This window comes from Cyprinodon tularosa, unplaced genomic scaffold, assembly GCF_016077235.1.
Source record: "Cyprinodon tularosa strain WSP-4 unplaced genomic scaffold, ASM1607723v1 ctg875, whole genome shotgun sequence".
NCBI lineage: Eukaryota > Metazoa > Chordata > Actinopteri > Cyprinodontiformes > Cyprinodontidae > Cyprinodon > Cyprinodon tularosa.
This window is the reverse complement of record NW_024039646.1, coordinates 118,797-139,895: the sequence shown is the minus strand read 5'-3', so window position 1 is coordinate 139,895 and position 21,099 is coordinate 118,797. Positions and strand designations below refer to the sequence as shown.

The 21,099-nt window shown below is 46.2% G+C and overlaps 1 protein-coding gene across 5 annotated transcripts in view; it reads right to left on the bottom strand.

Moving 5' to 3' along the window:
• Positions 1-21,099, bottom strand: part of snphb (syntaphilin b) — a 46,106-nt gene that overhangs the window by 18,755 nt on the left and 6,252 nt on the right. For 3 of the 5 annotated variants that reach the window (XM_038273518.1, XM_038273520.1, XM_038273522.1), the window contains exon 2: positions 3,978-4,106. The exons of 1 other annotated variant lie outside the window; for it this stretch is intronic. In XM_038273518.1, coding sequence (XP_038129446.1) covers positions 3,978-4,027 — 50 coding nt within the window. In that variant the 5' untranslated portion in view covers positions 4,028-4,106. The remainder of the gene's footprint in view (positions 1-3,977; positions 4,107-21,099) is intronic. One more of the 5 variants, XM_038273519.1, reaches the window with a different exon arrangement.

The following is a 21,099-nucleotide window of genomic DNA, read 5'->3' as shown; positions in this document are numbered from 1 at the left end:
CTGTCAGACCCATGAAATTGCTGCTGAATTGCTGCGTAGTCCGACTAAAATAGACCTGGTCTCAGGAAGTAATTTTAATCAGGGTCAAAATTCCTATCAGCCAATATGCTTATTTAAAATACAATAAATAAAAATAAATAAATAGATTGAGATTCACTACTTTATTGTCATAGACACTTCAGTGTCTCTAGGTAGGACTTTTTTTCTGACTGCTTTCAGACACTAAATCTGATCAGTCTCTTCCACGTAATGCAGCCACTGCAAACCCAGCAAACTGAGCTACAGAACCTGAAAATGTTTCATTACCTCAACACTGTGCAGGAAATCTGAAACAGGAGGATTTGGGCTGGAAGGGATTGTCTAATCCAATCACGCTAGGTCGGGTTGCGGGTGCTAAGGCTGAGCTCGCCAGTATAACTGCCATCAGAGGCGGGAGAACAGTCTCCTCTCCGGCTGCTCTCCGTTGCACTGATTGTGGTTCCAGTTGTTCTTCATTGGTGGTTTTCCCAAATAAATCCAAGATGTGTTTCTGTGCCATGTCTCCTCCTCGTTTCTGTCGTTAGACTTCCTAGATTTCATGGGCGTAGGTTTGCATAGGGACTATAGGGAGATGTCACTACCAAAATTTTGGACAGACCCATTTGTCCCTACCAATAATCGGATGTGAACAACATGTTTATAATTTACTATACAGCAGCCGCTTCTTTTCCTCTTGCAGCTTCTCTACCTGGTAGCTGCAGTTGCCTGCTCTTTCCTGTCCCTTTCACATAGCAGCGCATCAACTGTGCTGCGCGGTTTAACTCTCTGATTATTCTGCCTTAAGTTCCGCCTTCTCTCTTTCTGATTGCGTGTTTTCTAGTCTGTATGTGCGCGCGCGCGGGTGCTTGGAGGGCGAAAAAAAAGACGCTAAAATAAATTAATATTGGGCTACGAAACTAGTCCAAATTAAAAAAATATTATCTACGCTAAAACAGGCGAACGCTTCTGATTGGAGTTCTGTAAAGAAGCAGGAAAGAGTTTTTTGATTTGTGGAACTTGAGGAATGTAAGTTAACAACGTTAGGATTTATTTTATTTTATCTTTTAATCAGATAGCCAAAGGCTCCTTAAAGGAATAGTACACCCAAAACATGATTAGCCTTCATTTTCTACTCACCCCCATGCTGAACAACACTCTGGAGTACTTTTTTGATATCTCAAATGCATCTGGAGATCTGGGAGGCTTCTTGCTGTCTGCTGACATTCAAATAATGGAGGTCTATGGCGCCCGAGGCAGAAAGGTCCATAAAAGTCCACAAAAACCTGTCAATATTCCTCCATACTGCTCGTCCAATGTAATCCAAGTGTCCTGAGTGGGTAGCGTCCAGAATTTACTCGAAACGAAGTCATTTAGAACGTTTTAGAGCATAAACAGTAGTGTATAGGATTTCCTAATAGCGCCCCCATGCGCGCTCACGATTCTACGGAAGCCGGCAGACCAAACCAGATGAAAGTGCGCATTCAGCGTCTGCTCTGCCGATAATGCAACCGTAGAAGAAGAAATGTGCTGTTTACCTGTGCAAAGAAAGAAACAACGAAAGAAAAATGTCTGAGGACTTCAGTGTTGAGGAAGAGCATGAGTTCTTTGCCGAGCTGAATGCACTGGTTTGGTCTGCCGGCTTCCGTAGAATCGTGAGCGCGCATGGGGGCGCTATTAGGAAATCCTATACACTACTGTTTATGCTCTAAAACGTTCTAAATGACTTCGTTTCGAGTAAATTCTGGACGCTACCCACTCAGGACACTTGGATTACATTGGACGAGCAGTATGGAGGAATATTGACAGGTTTTTGTGGACTTTTATGGACCTTTCTGTCTCGGGCGCCATAGACCTCCATTATTTGAATGTCAGCAGACAGCAAGAAGCCTCCCAGATCTCCAGATGCATTTGAGATATCAAAAAAGTACTCCAGAGTGTTGTTCAGCATGGGGGGTGAGTAGAAAATGAAGGATAATCATGTTTTGGGTGTACTATTCCTTTAAAGAAGATCTTTTATGAAATGAAACCAGGTGAAACAGAAACGTTTAAACGTTTCCTTTGGAGGAGTTTTGGATGGAGAATATTGACAGACATAAACTATTTTTTGTCTTAAATGCAAAATGTTTACATATTTTTTACAATCTTGGTATAATTCCTGCTCTAAGTGGGTCGCTCTGTCGGCTAAAGGCACATTTTAGTGGCCCTATACTCCAGTTAACGATTAATCAATTACTAAATTAGTTCACGATTATTTAAATAATTTGTTAATATGATTAATTGTTTCAGCCATAGATAAAATACATGAAATTAGCTACACAGAGTAACTACAGCCCAGATGTACAACTTCTAATATTAATACTTTAAATGCTCAGTGTCAGTTCCTCTTATAGTTCCAGTGCACATGTAAATACAATACATTTATTTGCTGTCCCTTGAATCTATTATTTTGCATGATCCAGAGAGAGCATATTAGATAAAAAAAATAAGAGTGGGTTTTTTACCTCTGCGCAATTCTCTATCTTCAGAAGAAAACACAGGATAAATCCACATATAATAGACTATATTTGGTTAAACAGACACTGTCTTAGTCGCAGGTAAATTTAAATGCAATCCTTTTCAAAGTGGAAAAAGTCCTTCTTCCACATTCATCAGAGCCAGTTATGCTTTAAATATTGATAAACAGCATCTAGTGCATGTAGTGCTTATACGATTTGTATTAATGTAGCAGAAATGCTGCTCTTCTCTTTAAACAAAATGAGCCCTGAAGCTCACATTAAGCATAAAAAAAGAGCATGCATATTTTTTGCAAAGGACCAATGAAACTGAAGAATAGTGTCCCTACCAAAGTTGAAATCAAACCTACGCCCTTGCTAGATTTACTATCCAGCTGACGCAAGCCGGATATCTCTGTCCTCGGCGATCACTAGCCTGCTAGACTTTCACCCCCACTTCCAAAATCGTGTCAGGTGTCATCATCCCAACTGACTGTTTGTTAATGAGTGCTAAACACCACAAACAAATCCAACATGATTTTCTATCGGATTAGACGCAAAATCAGATTTGGTATGTTCTGGGCTTTACACTACAGCAGGGGTGGGCAGTTCCAGTTCCTGGGGGCCGGAATCCTGCGACATTTAGATCCATCCTTGCTCCAACACTCCTGAATTAAATGGCTCGGTTACCTCCTTAGTATGCAGTCACTTCCTCCAGGGTTCTCTCAATCATCTAATTGTTTGATTCAGGTGTGCTGAACCAAAGAAACATCTAAAAAGTTGCAGGAAAGCGGCCCTCAGGAACTGGAGTTTTAAAAACATTAGCTTTAAAAAAAAAACATGGCAGGTCCGTTTGACGAGGATCTTATTAAAGAATTATCAGGATTTTTTCACAGAGAATTAAATATTTATAGGTATAAGATTCTACAACTCAGCTGACAGGACATGAAGTTTTTTTTTAGTTTGTTTAATATGACTGAAATGCAGATTTGTATTTTTATTTATTTATTTTTAAAGTACATGAAAAACTTATTTAAAATAATTTTCAGATTACACATAAATAGATTCATTAATTCTAAGGGGGGAAAATGAATTAGTTTAAGATTAGGATTCACTGGGTGATAACAGCCTACTGAGCCTACTGGTAAAATCTAAAGCCATTCACTGATAACCGCTACTAACCATCATCCACGCATGCGTATTACGAAGGGTAAGCTGGGCCGACAGAACACCTGCAGCACAATAAGAAATAAACCTTCACAATAAGCATCAAACAGCCCGGAGCGTGTTCTGAGGTCAGCGGTGGGTTCTGACCCCCGCAGGCCGAGGTTACTTCTGTCTCCTCTTGGTGGTCATGATGAAGGCGTTTATGTGAGGAATATGAAGACTTCCCATCACTACTGGGCAGCATGGGCCTCCACCTGAACAGAACACAGCAAATAATACTGAGACTCTTCTGCAACTTACCGGCGAGAGCGCGACGTAGAGCTGCGACTGGCTGGAGCGGGGGCAGACATGGAGCCGGACCCGCCCTGGAACTGGACCTGGAGATTTTCTCTGGCTCCTGTTTCCAGCTCAGCTCCAAGAGCCTGGAGGCTGAAAGGAAACGCAGAGGAGAGGTGAGGCAGCTAACGCTAAAAACGGATTTATGCTCAGAAACCAGCTCGTCTGCATGAGTGTCACAGTTAACACAGATATGCCCACCCCCCCCTTCTGCAGACCCCCCAGATATTGGAGGTGATCGCAGACAGTGCCGCAGGGAGGAGGGAAAGGAGGCCTCTGATTGGTCAATTCTACATCCGCCCTACACTATGCATGTTTCCTGTTTGGTGTCTGTTGGTTTGAACCCGAAGCCAAAACACGCAGCTCTACGGCCGGCCTTTGGCGAACACTCACCTGTGAACTGTGTGCCGTCTGGATGAGGGGTTGTAGACGGCGAACAAGCTCGTCAAACCGACACACGGACACCCTCAATCCTAGCTAGTTGGTGACTGTCCCTCTGGTGTTGTGCAGATCTATGTCATACCTGCGACACGCTAACTGCGACGCACTGCTGCGGGAGAATAAACAGCTCTTAAGAAACAAGAAAGGTCCTCAGCTGCTGCACCACAGCTCCTGTGTTCAGCTCAGAGCTCTTCAACCGCCGGCTGGGGCTGCAGACTCAGACTGGGTCACCATCTAATAAACATCACAGTCAATCAACCAATGATCTCTCAGCCTAACGGGCAAAATACCCAATCAGCAGTTGACCTTTTTATCTGTAGCTCAGAGCCGCTTTGGTTCTTCATTTCAAGCAAATGTTACTTTGGAAATAATAAAATAGCAGCTGAATGCAACAGTTATGCTAACAAGACTCCAGAATCCTTCAGGTTCAGTTGCAATATGGTGCAAATATGTCGTATTTTTCTACCACAGAAATATCCTGCCAGCGTCTGAGAGCAGCTCAGAGAGGAAGCTGCTTTCTCGCATCAATAATGTATCACTACTTGGTTGGTAGTTGAGAGGCGGGCCTCTCTATGTGAGATATTTCCTGCTGTGCTGCCTGACAACCATGATTCACTCATAAAATCTTACTCATTATATTTTAATCACCTGCCGAGGATATACTTAATTTAAGTCCAGTTTATCTCCACAATAAGGCTTTACAATTTAATAACATGGATCTATTTCAAATCTTTCCACATTGGTTTAGATTTTACTTTTAATTCAGTTCTATTCAGTTTATTTCTATAGCTCCAATTCCCATCATGTCATCTCAGGTCACTTTCCAGTTCAACCAGATCATCCAGTCAGATTGATTCAAAGTTTTCTATCTAAGGAAAACCAGCTGATTGCATCGACTCATTGACTCTTCAGCAATCCCTCACACTAAGCATGCTTGTAGCGACAGTGGAGAGGAAAAACTCCCTTTGAACAGGAAGAAACCTCCAGCAGAACCAGGCTCAGTGTGAGCGGCCATCTGCTGAGGCCCACTGGGGTTCAAGGAGACAGAAGCAGACATAGAAAAAGAAGCATAGATACAAAAGGCAACTGTCAACCAGCTCCACAGGCGGCCCCGTCCAGGAAACACACAGCCAGGCAGACGAGCTCCGAGCCAGCTCCCATGTCAGAGGATGAAGAGAGCACATCCAGTTAGTCACAGTCAGAGAAACAGGACTACACTGGAAAACAGGCCAAGCTCCAACATCTAGAAACAAAGGTGTTGATGGCAGCAGCACAGCTGATGTTTCTCTCCAGGATGGAGTCACAGCTAAACAGGAACAGACCAGATGAAGCTACTATGAGAAAAAGCAGAGAGAGCAGAACGTTAGAGATTGAACTAACAGATTCTGCAGAGTGGGAGAATAGAGATAGAATGAAGCAGAATGATGAAAAAGGGGTCCCTATGTCCTCCAGCAGTCTAAGCCTATAGCAGCAGAACTATAGAGATAGATCAGGATAACCTGAGCCACTCTAACTAGAAGCTTTATCAAAAAGGAAAGTTTTAAGCCTAGCCTTAAAAGTAGACAGGGTGTCTGCCTCACGGACCACCTTTTATTATTATTATTTTTTTATATTTTGGCTCTAAGAATCATCCAGACAGATGAAGCTGAAGCTCGGTGTGTAAAGGTTTAGAGTAGTGCCTGGGTGAAAGAAGCTCAGCCAAACCAGCTGGTCCACGGCTGGAGCTCAATGATCAGTCTTCTTTCAGTTTGTGTGTCTGGATCATGAGGAGGAAGATGAAACTGAGGAGGAAGATGAAACTGAGGAGGAAGATGAAACTGATTCACTGTTTCTTAAGATTTGGTTCATGTAAAATATGACAGATATCCTAAACTTCCAGGAAGGAATGTTTTCTTTACATATTTCTTAAAACTGTAACTATATCCTGACAGTAAAACATTCGATGCATCATCTGTGAAAAAATGAAAGCTTTAATTTATTCACTAAAACAATAGTTAACAAAAAAAAACAATCTTAACTAAAAATCCTTCTAAAATGAGGATGGTGCTGCTATGTGGCTCATAGGGAGCCTCCTGCAACAGCCCTCAGATGTTTGCTAGCTGCCATATTTACTTCCAATTATAATTTCTAATTAATTTAATTAGATTTAATTTGATATAAAATATGTTTTCATTAAAGTTTTTTTTTTTCTGGCTGAATGGGAACTCCACAGTCTGTTTTAGAACATATAATACATGTTTTTCCAAAAGGACATGATAAAATAAGATCCCATCAAGTCCAGATAATAACCACTGAACTGTGAAGAAATGTCTCCGTCGGTGCGGGTTCGATTCCTGCAAGGAGCAGACTTAGTGTCCTTAGTCTGAATGTTCCCCACCTTCAAAAAGTCTCTGATAGGAGAGCAGGAGATGCAGCCATGATGAAAACCAGAGGATCCTTCCATGATTTAGAACAGAAATCTGACGTCATCCTGTCCTGTTGGGCGAGGGAAAAGTTGATCTAATGCTTTACAAATGAGGCCTTTAAAGAAAAAGCTCTTCTGCTCAAGCTGGACAGGTCAAACAGCAGGTCATCAGGCAGGATTTACCGAGCTAGGCGGGTTACGTAACGCCATCCTCACACAGACAGAGAGCAGCTTCTCTGCTGACGAGGTGGAACACTGAAAAGGTACAAGAACGGCTCAACCTGCAAAGGAACGAAGTGCACTTAGTGGGAGGGGGGGAAGAAGAGCCAATAGGAAGGCAGAAAGAGACGGCAAGTGTAGCGAGGAAGAGGACACAGTATGCAGCATGAAGGATGGTGAAAGAAAGTAAGGATAGCGGCAGAGTGTCTCCCTCTGTCTCAGCAGATGAAACACTCCATATGTACTTCCTTTCAAAGCCTTCTGTGACCTTCAACAAACGCTGCAGGATTAGCAGCATCAGCGCATAAAAACAAAGACTTACTGACATCAACAGATCACCATGTGAGAAAAGCCTGGATGCAGATAAACAACAGCTCAGCTCAACTGCCTGGGATGACTGCAGTGGTAGTGACTCACTCGTGAACAGACTGGTGACTTGTTTCAGGAGGAACGGGCCTCTGCTCTGAACCTGGGGGGTTCTCATTAGTGGACTTCTCTACATGTAATGGATTGTCTATCATGAACACCATGTTTAAGCATTAAGGTGTCTAATAGGGAACTTGGCACCTGGCCATCATAGGCTGAAGGTCAATGATCAACTTTGTGGTCGTATCTTCTGACCTTTGGCCACATGTCTTGGACACCCAGGTGAAGGGAGGGGTAGAACTGTCCAAAATCAGCACCTGGTGGAGAGCTGGATGAAGAGCCAGACAGAGTGGACAGGCTTCCCCGAGTAGTAAGGGTCTGCAGGGAATGTCTGGTGGAGCCCTCACCTCCCATCTACTGGAGAGCTCCTCCCAGATTCTGGGGGCTGAGGACATAGAGTCCTAGTGCCCCATTATTGAAGATCCAGCCACCCATAGCTGTGGCCTTAAGGTCTGTGGTGCCTGTCAGGGCGGCAACCCTTGAACCTGGTGGTGGACGCTGCCAGTAAGGATGCTGTCAGGCTGAAGAAAGAGTCCTATTGAGCCTGACTGGCTTGTGGGACACCTGAGGAAGCAAGCAGGTACAATGAGGCAAAGTGTGCTAGGGTCTGGATGGTGACAGGCAGAAACTCTGACCTGGGAGGAGTTTGGAAAGACCTTGGGGAAAGACTACCACTCTGCCACAAAGTGGTTCTACCAAACCTTCTGGCGCCTCTGGAGTGGGAAGCAGAGCTTCTCTAACAGTGGTCACAGTGGGAGTGGGGAGCTGCTGACCTTGACTGAGGACATTGTTGGATAGAGCAAAGCGGCAATGAAGAAGAAGTCAGAGGCCATGGTTCTCGACAGGAAAAAGGTGGCTTGTCCCTCTCAGTTTGGAGGAGAGTAACTGCCTCAAGGGGAGGGGTTAAAGCATCTGTTCATGAGTGAGAGGAGTACAGAGAAGGAGGTTGATTGACAGGTGGGTGCAGCTGCTCCCATAATGCGGATGACGCACCTGTCTGTTGAGGTGAAGAGGGAACTGAGCCAAAAAGCAAAGTTCTTGATTCACCACTCAGCCTATGTTTCTAATCTCACCTATAGTCATGAAGTCAGAAATAATGACCAAAAGAACAAGATTCTGAATACGAAGGGTTAAAATTAGATTTCCCTGCAGGGTGGTCGGTCACTCCCTCAGAGGCGGGGTGTTGGGGAGGGTGTTGGGCTAGTGGTTAGAGCAGTGTGCTTGTAGAAGGTTGCAAGTATGCGGTTCGATCCCCACAGACTCTGGGTTTCTGAGCAAGACCCTTAACCCGAAACTGCTTCCTGGGCGCCGCAAATGGCAGCCCACTGCTCCCCAAGGGGAGGGGTTAAATGCAGAGAGTGAATTTTGTTGCTTTGTACTTGACAATGTAATGTAATGTCGTTGAATTCTATTCTCTTCTATTCTACACAGGGTGAGGAGCTCAGACATCAGGAAAGGATAGAAACAGAGCCTCTGCTCCTCCTTGTCAAGGAGTCAGCTGAAGTGGATCGGACATCTGTTATGGGTTCCCCCTGGACACCTCCCTCGGGTTGGGTTCCAGGGAATTTCCACCTAGAGGAAGTCTAGAGGATGGCCCAGGACACGCTGGAGGGACTATCAGCTAGCCCTGGACTGGAGGAGGTGTTTGGGGAGAGGGAAGTCTGAGTTTCCCTACTAAGACTCCTGCCTCCACCAACTGGAGGAAGACGATGACAACAAGTATGAGAACAAGTACAGACAATAGCAGAATCTCTTGTTAGCTTTGCATGATTTCAAACATGTAATAAACTGGCCTCCAGTAAAGAAAAGTACCTTGTAGTTATTTTTGATCAGGACATCTCATTTAGATTCTGTTTTAGAAAGGCTTCTTAGATCTCCTTCTTTCAACTGTAGAGTAACACCAAAGCCAGAAACATTTTGTCCTGATCAGAGGGAATTAGAAACTAGTCCATGCATTTGTTACCGTATTTTCACGACTATAAGGCGCACTTAAACGTCTTTTTTTTTCCTCAAAATGTGCGGTGCGCCCTATGGTGCGGTGCGCCCTATGTGTGTTGTAACTGCGACTTTTGAGACCACCTCATTGAGGAGATGATGAAAGAGTGGCTGAATGTAAGGAGACCAGTTGTTTTTTTTCCACCCCTCACCATCGCTGTTAATCTGTAACTCCATGCGTGCCCATCTCACAGCTGATGTGAAAAACATGGGGAAACAAATTAACGCTGTGCTCGCTGTTCAACCGCTCGACATCGGTGTGAACCGGATGCAGCAGGTGCAGCAGAAGCAGCGAGTTTACATGCAAAGTCAATGGTTGACGCGCATATAGGTGCAGCAAAAGGTCCTGCAGCGCGTTTTGGTGCAGCACGTCGGGAGCGTTTAAGCATCTGACGCACCGCCAACGCGCTGCTGCTGCTCAGATGGAAAAATTGAAGTTTTGCTGCTGGACGCGCCGCATCAACCAATCAGAGAAGCTGATCTGGGAGCTGGCTGGGAGACAGACACAGCGCTCTGATGACATATATTAACGCAAATGAAAAAGGCTGGATGAATGAGGAGATGATGAAAGGCAGGTGTATGTGAGGAGACCAGGTGCTTTTTTCCACGCATCACCATCGCTGCATGCCCATCTCACAGCCGATGTGAAAAAAAGATGAATCAAATGAACGCTGTGCTCGCCGTTATCCCGGGGGTCTGACAAAGGAACTTCAACCGCTCGACATCGGTGTGGAGCGGCCGTTCAAAGTAAGGCTGCGAGCGGCGTGGGAGCGATGGATGACAGACTGAGACCACAGTTTCATGATAAATGGAAGGCAGCGCCGTGCAAGTTACGCCACAGTTTGCGGATGGATTGTAGATGCTTGGACTAACGCGTCTGCTGGCTCTGTTGTTCAAGCTTTTGCAAAAGCCGGCATTATTTCTGAGGAGCCGCGCTGCACAGAAAGTGACTGACAGCGAAGAAGGGGAAACTGGCATGTCTGATTTAGCGCAGCTGTTTTATTCAGAGGAATGCTGAGGATAACAGAGGATGATGACTTTGATGGGTTTGATTAATACTTTGTAATAAATACATGAATAAAGCACAATCATACTCAGGTTTGCTCCCGCTCTATTTTTCTACCTGAAAACTTAATTCAACAGCAGCCTCTGGGCGGGTCTCCTCCTCTTCACCGCGGTGGCTGGCAGGTGTTTTTTCATCTAAATAATCTAAATCTTGCAGCTATATTTGCTGTGATCAGTGGGAATAAAGTAGTTTTAATATGTTTTTAAGTGAGAAAGGCCACCTGAAAACTTCATAATTGCAGTCAGTTCATCCAGATTATCTATTTCTGTCGGAGGCGCTCAGACCCCCACATACCAGCGGTGCACCGACAGGAGAAATCCTTTCGTTCACCGCGGCTGCTGGCAGGTGTTTTTCATCTAAATAATTTTAGCTGCAGGCACCAGGATACCGGTAATAAAAGCGAACATATTCCGTCGGCAGGTTTCAGGATTTTAAGTTCATTTAGGAGTGATCACAGCGCTGTGTCATCTGCGATGTGTCTGTCTCACCGCCAGCTGCCAGGTTTGATTAATACTTTGTAATAAATACATGAATAAAGCACAGTCATACTCAGTTTTGCCCCCGCTGTATTTTTAAATACGCAGTAGAGGTATTTAAAGGTAGTAGAGGACATGTACCTGTATATAAAAAACGCGCCCTATAGTCCGGTGCGCCTTATGTGTGTGTTAAATACAGAAATGGGACACATAACTGAGAGTGCGCCTTTTAGTCCGGTGCGCCTTATGGTCGTGAAAATACGGTACTTCAAACCTGGACTATTGTAATTCTTTACTGTCAGAAAAACCACGATCTGTAGTTAAAAGCCTTCAGTTGATCCAAACTGCTGCAGCCAGAGTTCTGATCAAAATTAAAATCGGAGACCATTTTACTTCAATCTCAGATTCTATTCATTGGTTCTCTGTTAAACTAAGAATCGACTTTAAAATTCTTCCTGTCATAAATGAATCCCTTGATAATCTAGCTTCATCCTATAAGAGATCCAATGTCTCCGGATGTGAGGCGGTGGTGTAGGTGAAGAACAAGCAACTATACAGTGGCCTTGGTGCTCGAGCTGTCCGAGGTTTGAACCCCAACCTGGAGACATTTACCTCATGTGTCTCAGCCCAACCTCCACTCTCCATCCCTTTCCTTTCTACTTTCAAATGAAAGCACAGAAAAAAAACTTTAGAGATCTGATTGTTCCTTATGTTCCTAACAGAGCACTTCGCTCTCAATCTGCAGGTTTACTAGTGGTTCCTAGAATTTCTAAAAGTAGAATGGGAGGCAGATCTTTTAGTTCTCAGGCTCCTCTCCTGTGGAACCAACTACCAGTTTTAGTCCGTGAGGCAGACACCCTGTCTACTTTTAAGGCTAGGCTTAAAACTTTCCTTTTTGATAAAGCTTCTAGTTAGAGTGGCTCAGGTTATCCTGATCTATCTCTATAGTTCTGCTGCTATAGGCTTAGACTGCTGGAGGACATAGGGACCCCTTTTTCATCATTCTGCTTCATTCTATCTCTATCTTCCATTTCTCCATTATTTGTTATATCAACACCTAACTGTATATGTTTTGGCTTTGTTTCCTTTGTGCTAAGCCATAATGGGGGTAATGGGGCCATTGACATGCCATGCGAACCCGGGCGCCGCACAATGGCAGCCCTTTGCTCCCCAGGGGGGATGGGTTAAATGCAGAGGGCTAACTTCACTGCTCTGTACTTGTGACAATGACAATAAAACGCTGGGGGGGAATGAAAGAAAAGAAAATGGGGGTGTAAAACGAGTGCTTTCACTTCTAATGGAAAAGACCGAACAGGTGGACCGGAGAAGTGGACTCTTTCACACGAGTCCTCCACAGACATGGAGGTGCTTCCAGTGCAACCACTGAATGTCTGAAAAGGTGCTGTAAAACATCTTTGTGTCCTTTAGAGCAAATAAACTGCAGAGTCACTGTGCTGCCACTGCAGTGCATGCTGGGTAAATGCTGTCCAGCTCAGCTAATGCTTTGCCAAGCACCTCAGCAGGCTGCAGCCCAATTAACACGACGGGTCTGAAGTTCATCTGATTATTAGTTTTAGCCACTTTTCTTTGTCTAATATTCTATTTTAGACTAAATTCCCTTCAGGATTTTCTCTCAGAAAGCAAGATTTAGCTCTCATTTAGCTTATCCTTTGTCAGATGTTATTTTAAAAATACTGAATACACCGTGGGTTTGTAATTAGTGAGTCAGGCTACAGCTCAGTGCTGTTTTCCTGTTGTTAATGTTTCACTCAGAGGCAGGATGAGGAGAAAGCTTTACTCCAAACAGGGAATCAATGTTTACAATCACATTAGAAGTGGGAGGAGACTGAACACCGACTACATTCATGTATCTCTGCATTAGAGCTAACAGGAAGGAGCCTCTGCGTTGATGGAGCTGCTTCCTGTTCTGTTTGCACACATTCACAAACGTTTCAAAGATGTCTGCCATTAAACTGCAGCCTTAATGGTCCGAGGCGGGGCCCTCATCCCTTATAAAAGACTCTGATGCACAACTTAACCTGCTCCTCCTACGGCACTGACATTACATACATGTAGGAATAATGTCACCACCATCATCATCATCATTACGACCACCACCATCATCATCATCATTACGACCACCACCACCATCATCATCATCATCATTACGACCACCACCATCATCATCATCATTACGACCACCACCACCATCATCATCATCATCATTACGACCACCACCACCACCATCATCATCATCATTACGACCACCACCACCACCATCATCATCATCATTACGACCACCACCACCATCATCATCATCATTACGACCACCACCACCATCATCATCATCATCATCATTACGACCACCACCACCATCATCATCATCATCATCATTACGACCACCACCACCATCATCATCATCATCATTACGACCACCACCACCATCATCATCATCATTACGACCACCAACACCATCATCATCATCATTACGACCACCACCACCATCATCATCATCATTACGACCACCATCACCATCATCATCATCATTACGACCACCACCACCACCATCATCATCATCATTACGACCACCACCACCACCATCATCATCATCATTACGACCACCACCACCATCATCATCATCATTACGACCACCACCACCATCATCATCATCATCATCATTACGACCACCACCACCATCATCATCATCATCATTACGACCACCACCACCATCATCATCATCATCATTACGACCACCAACACCACCATCATCATCATTACGACCACCACCACCATCATCATCATCATTACGACCACCACCATCATCATCATCATCATTACGACCACCACCACCACCACCATCATCATCATTACGACCACCACCACCATCATCATCATCATCATTACGACCACCACCACCATCATCATCATCATCATTACGACCACCACCACCACCATCATCATCATCATTACGACCACCACCACCACCACCATCATCATCATCATTACGACCACCACCACCACCACCATCATCATCATCATTATGACCACCACCACCACCATCATCATCATCATCATTACGACCACCACCACCACCATCATCATCATCATTACGACCACCACCACCACCACCATCATCATCATCATCATTACGACCACCACCACCACCATCATCATCATCATTACGACCACCACCACCATCATCATCATCATCATCATTACGACCACCACCACCACCATCATCATCATCATTACGACCACCACCACCATCATCATCATCATCATCATTACGACCACCACCACCATCATCATCATCATCATCATTACGACCACCACCACCACCATCATCATCATCATTACGACCACCACCACCATCATCATCATCATCATCATTACGACCACCACCACCATCATCATCATCATCATCATTACGACCACCACCACCACCATCATCATCATCATTACGACCACCACCACCACCACCATCATCATCATCATTACGACCACCACCACCACCACCATCATCATCATCATCATTACGACCACCACCACCACCATCATCATCATCATTACGACCACCACCACCATCATCATCATCATCATTACGACCACCACCACCATCATCATCATCATCATTACGACCACCACCACCATCATCATCATCATCATTACGACCACCACCACCACCATCATCATCATCATCATTACGACCACCACCACCACCATCATCATCATCATTACGACCACCACCACCACCATCATCATCATCATTACGACCACCACCACCACCATCATCATCATCATTACGACCACCACCATCACCATCATCATCATCATTACGACCACCACCACCATCATCATCATCATTACGACCACCACCACCACCATCATCATCATTACGACCACCACCATCATCATCATCACCATCATCATCATCATTATGACCACCACCATCATCATCATCATCACCATCATCATCATCATTATGACCACCACCATCATCATCATCACCATCATCATCATCATTATGACCACCACCATCATCATCATCATCACCATCATCATAATCATCATCATCACCATCATCATCATCACATCATCATAATCATCATCATCCATCATCAAAATCATCATCATCACCATCATCATCATCATTATGACCACCACCATCATCATCATCATCATCACATCATCACCATCATCATCATCACCATCATCATCATCATTATGACCACCATCATCATCATCATCATCATCATCATCATCACCATCACCATCACCATCACCATCATCATCATCATCATCACCACCATCATCATCATCACCATCACCATCATCATTATGACCACCACCATCATCATCATCATTACGACCACCACCACCACCATCATCATCATCATTACGACCACCACCACCATCATCATCATCATCATTACGACCACCACCACCATCATCATCATCATCATTACGACCACCACCACCATCATCATCATCATTACGACCACCACCACCATCATCATCATCATCATCATTACGACCACCACCACCACCATCATCATCATCTTTACGACCACCACCACCACCACCATCATCATCATCATTACGACCACCACCACCACCATCATCATCATCATCATTACGACCACCACCACCACCATCATCATCATCATTACGACCACCACCACCACCATCATCATCATCATTACGACCACCACCACCACCATCATCATCATCATCATTACGACCACCACCACCACCATCATCATCATCATTACGACCACCACCACCACCATCATCATCATCATCATTACGACCACCACCACCACCATCATCATCATCATTACGACCACCACCACCACCATCATCATCATCATTACGACCACCACCATCATCATCATCATTACGACCACCACCACCATCATCATCATCATCATTACGACCACCACCACCATCATCATCATCATCATTACGACCACCACCACCACCATCATCATCATTACGACCACCACCACCACCATCATCATCATCATCATTACGACCACCACCACCACCATCATCATCATCATTACGACCACCACCACCACCATCATCATCATCATTACGACCACCACCATCATCATCATCATTACGACCACCACCACCATCATCATCATCATCATTACGACCACCACCACCATCATCATCATCATCATTACGACCACCACCACCACCATCATCATTATCATCATTACGACCACCACCACCACCATCACCATCATCATCATCATTACGACCACCACCACCACCATCATCATCATCATTACGACCACCACCACCATCATCATCATCATCATTACGACCACCACCACCATCATCATTATCATCATTACGACCACCACCACCACCATCATCATCATCATTACGACCACCACCACCACCATCACCATCATCATTACGACCACCACCACCATCATCATCATCATTACGACCACCACCACCATCATCATCATCATTACGACCACCACCACCATCATCATCATCATTACGACCACCACCATCATCATCATCATCATTACGACCACCACCACCACCATCATCATTACGACCACCACCACCACCATCACCATCATCATCATCATTACGACCACCACCACCACCATCATCATCACCATCATCATAATCATCATCATCATCACATCATCATAATCATCATCATCCATCATCACAATCGTCATCATCACCATCATCATCATCATTATGACCACCACCATCATCATCATCATCATCATCATCACATCATCACCATCATCATCATCATCACCATCATCATCATCACCATCATCATCATCATTATGACCACCACCATCATCATCATCATCATCACCATCACCATCATCATCATCATCACCATCATCATCATCATCATCATCACCATCATCATTATGACCACCACCATCATCATCATCATCATCATCATCATCATCATCACCATCACCATCATCATCATCATCACCATCATCATCATCATCACCATCACCATTATGACCACCACCATCATCATCATCACCATCATCATCATCATCATCATCATCATCACCATCATCATCATCATCACCATCACCATTATGACCACCACCATCATCATCATCATCATCATCATCATCATCATCATCATCATCATCACCTTCCTTCACTGGGATTCCAATGAAAAGGTTTGGTTTATGAATTAGATTCATTCTCTCTGCTTTTTCTCATAGTAGCTTCATCTGGTCTGTTCCTGTTTGGCTGTGACTCCATCCTGGAGAGAAATATCAGCTGTGCTGCTGCCATCAACACCTTTGTTTCTAGATGTTGGAGCTTGGCCTGTTTTCCAGTGTAGTCCTGTTTCTCTGACTGTGACTAACTGGATGTGCTCTCTTCATCCTCTGACATGGGAGCTGGCTCGGAGCTCGTCTGCCTGGCTGTGTGTTTCCTGGACGGGGCCGCCTGTGGAGCTGGTTGACAGTTGCCTTTTGTATCTATGCTTCTTTTTCTATGTCTGCTTCTGTCTCCTTGAACCCCAGTGGGCCTCAGCAGATGGCCGCTCACACTGAGCCTGGTTCTGCTGGAGGTTTCTTCCTGTTCAAAGGGAGAATTGTTCTAACCAACTAAAAGCTGTTGGAGAAACTTGCAGGAGAACCTGAGAAGGAAAAGGCTCCTTCAGGCCTGATCACTGCCTCCTCAGCAGAACCTAAAGACTGGACTTGTTGTCTGGATCACATGACCACAAACTTTAAGGATTTTATATGATAGACAAACACAAAGTAATGAAACATATTTCTAAACTTTTTTGGTAAATTTATAAAATACACTATCAAATAAATATATAACAATTGGAAACTAGAGTAACATAAACATGGATGAAATTTTGTTTGACCAGATTCAGAGACCCATCAGATGTTTGTGAGCTTCTCAGGAGTGACAGCGGTGACAGCCAATCACACCAGAAAAGACGGAGGGCCAATCAGCAGCTTGGGGGCGGTCTAAACTCAGAGAAGCAGGCTTCCCTTTGAGCTGCAGATTTCCGCTTGGTCCTAGTGCTCCAGGAATGTGAACTGTAGCGTAACGTTGCTTTGGGACAGTAAAATGTTCAGGGGACCAAAACGGGTTTTTGTACCAACACCAGGAAGCCTTACCTTAGGGACGGCGTCAGCCATGTGAGGAACGCCTGACATGTCCCTTACAGTTCTGATCAAAACGTTTTATTCCATTCATCCAAAGCAGAGTTCTGTTTCTTCTTCCCTGATTATTTCTGAGGTTTATTTCTGCTAAATTTAGTTCAGCTGTTATGTTAATTAAACCTCTTCATTATGGTGTTGTGAGGTTATTGGTGATGGTTGATCTTCTGGGTTGTTCTCAGACGTCCACTGATTAACTCCAGAGCTCTTTCATGGTAACTCTAGGCTTCCTGGTCCCGTTAGACCAGAGGTCTCCAATCCTGGTCCTCCAGATCTTCTGTCCTGCTGATTTTAGATGCATCCCTGCTTCAAAACAGCTGAAGTGAATTAATGGCTGGTTACCATGGCGTTTGCCAACCCTGATGGCACGCAGAAGGTCAGTAGATCTCGAGGAACAGGGTTGGAGACCCCTGAGTTAGACCATCCTTCATGGTTGCACCGTTAGGTTGGTCAGATCCTGGGAGTCAGAGGAAAGATTCAGTTTGCAACGACTTAAAAAATGTGACCTGCTGAACTTTCAGGTCTTTAAACCTTCTGATTGTTGATCATAGATACAGACCGCCTCTGTGCTGAATACCTGCTCATCCTGAGCTCCTCTGACCCCCACCTTAGAACACAGCTCCTCTGCTGACAAACTCCTGATCAATGTGCTTTATAAGGCGGAGGACCAGAACCAGACCGAGTCCTACTATGAGGACGGGCTGCAGCAGAGGACCAGAACCAGACCGAGTCCTACGATGAGGACAGGCTGCAGCAGAGGACCAGAACCAGACCGAGTCCTACGATGAGGACAGGCTGCAGCAGAGGACCAGAACCAGACCGAGTCCTACTATGAGGACGGGCTGCAGCAGAGGACCAGAACCAGACCGAGTCCTACTATGAGGACGGGCTGCAGCAGAGGACCAGAACCAGACCGAGTCCTACGAAGAGGACGGGCTGCAGCAGAGGACCAGAACCAGACCGAGTCCTACCATGAGGACGGGCTGCAGCAGAGGACCAGAACCAGACCGAGTCCTACCATGAGGACGGGCTGCAGCAGAGGACCAGAACCAGACAGAGTCCTACCATGAGGACGGGCTGCAGCAGAGGACCAGAACCAGACCGAGTCCTACGATGAGGACAGGCTGCAGCAGAGGACCAGAACCAGACCGAGTCCTACGAAGAGGACGGGCTGCAGCAGAGGACCAGAACCAGACCGAGTCCTACGATGAGGACAGGCTGCAGCAGAGGACCAGAACCAGACCGAGTCCTACGATGAGGACAGGCTGCAGCAGAGGACCAGAACCAGACCGAGTCCTACTATGAGGACGGGCTGCAGCAGAGGACCAGAACCAGACCGAGTCCTACGATGAGGACAGGCTGCAGCAGAGGACCAGAACCAGACCGAGTCCTACGAAGAGGACGGGCTGCAGCAGAGGACCAGAACCAGACCGAGTCCTACCATGAGGACGGGCTGCAGCAGAGGACCAGAACCAGACCGAGTCCTACCATGAGGACGGGCTGCAGCAGAGGACCAGAACCAGACCGAGTCCTACCATGAGGACGGGCTGCAGCAGAGGACCAGAACCAGACCGAGTCCTACGATGAGGACAGGCTGCAGCAGAGGACCAGAACCAGACCGAGTCCTACGAAGAGGACGGGCTGCAGCAGAGGACCAGAACCAGACCGAGTCCTACCATGAGGACGGGCTGCAGCAGAGGACCAGAACCAGACCGAGTCCTACCATGAGGACGGGCTGCAGCAGAGGACCAGAACCAGACCGAGTCCTACCATGAGGACGGGCTGCAGCAGAGGACCAGAACCAGACCGAGTCCTACGAAGAGGACAGGCTGCAGCAGAGGACCAGAACCAGACCGAGTCCTACCATGAGGACGGGCTGCAGCAGAGGACCAGAACCAGACCGAGTCCTACGATGAGGACAGGCTGCAGCAGAGGACCAGAACCAGACCGAGTACTACGATGAGGACGGGCTGCAGCAGAGGACCAGAACCAGACCGAGTCCTACCATGAGGACAGGCTGCAGCAGAGGACCAGAACCAGACCGAGTCCTACCATGAGGACGGGCTGCAGCAGAGGACCAGAACCAGACCGAGTCCTACCATGAGGACGGGCTGCAGCAGAGGACCAGAACCAGACCGAGTCCTACGATGAGGACGGGCTGCAGCAGAGGACCAGAACCAGACCGAGTCCTACCATGAGGATGGGCTGCAGCAGAGGACCAGAACCAGACCGAGTCCTACGATGAGGACAGGCTGCAGCAGAGGACCAGAACCAGACCGAGTACTACGATGAGGATGGGCTGCAGCTGAGGACCAGAACCAGACCGAGTCCTACCATGAGGACAGGCTGCAGCAGAGGACCAGAACCAGACCGAGTCCTACGATGAGGACAGGCTGCAGCAGAGGACCAGAACCAGACCGAGTACTACGATGAGGACGGGCTGCAGCAGAGGACCAGAACCAGACCGAGTCCTACCATGAGGATGGGCTGCAGCAGAGGACCAGAACCAGACCGAGTCCTACCATGAGGACGGGCTGCAGCAGAGGACCAGAACCAGACCGAGTCCTACCATGAGGACGGGCTGCAGCAGAGGACCAGAACCAGACCGAGTCCTACCATGAGGACGGGCTGCAGCAGAGGACCAGAACCAGACCGAGTCCTACCATGAGGACGGGCTGCAGCAGAGGACCAGAACCAGACCGAGTCCTACCATGAGGACGGGCTGCAGCAGAGGACCAGAACCAGACCGAGTCCTACGATGAGGACAGGCTGCAGCAGAGGACCAGAACCAGACCGAGTCCTACGAAGAGGACGGGCTGCAGCAGAGGACCAGAACCAGACCGAGTCCTACCATGAGGACGGGCTG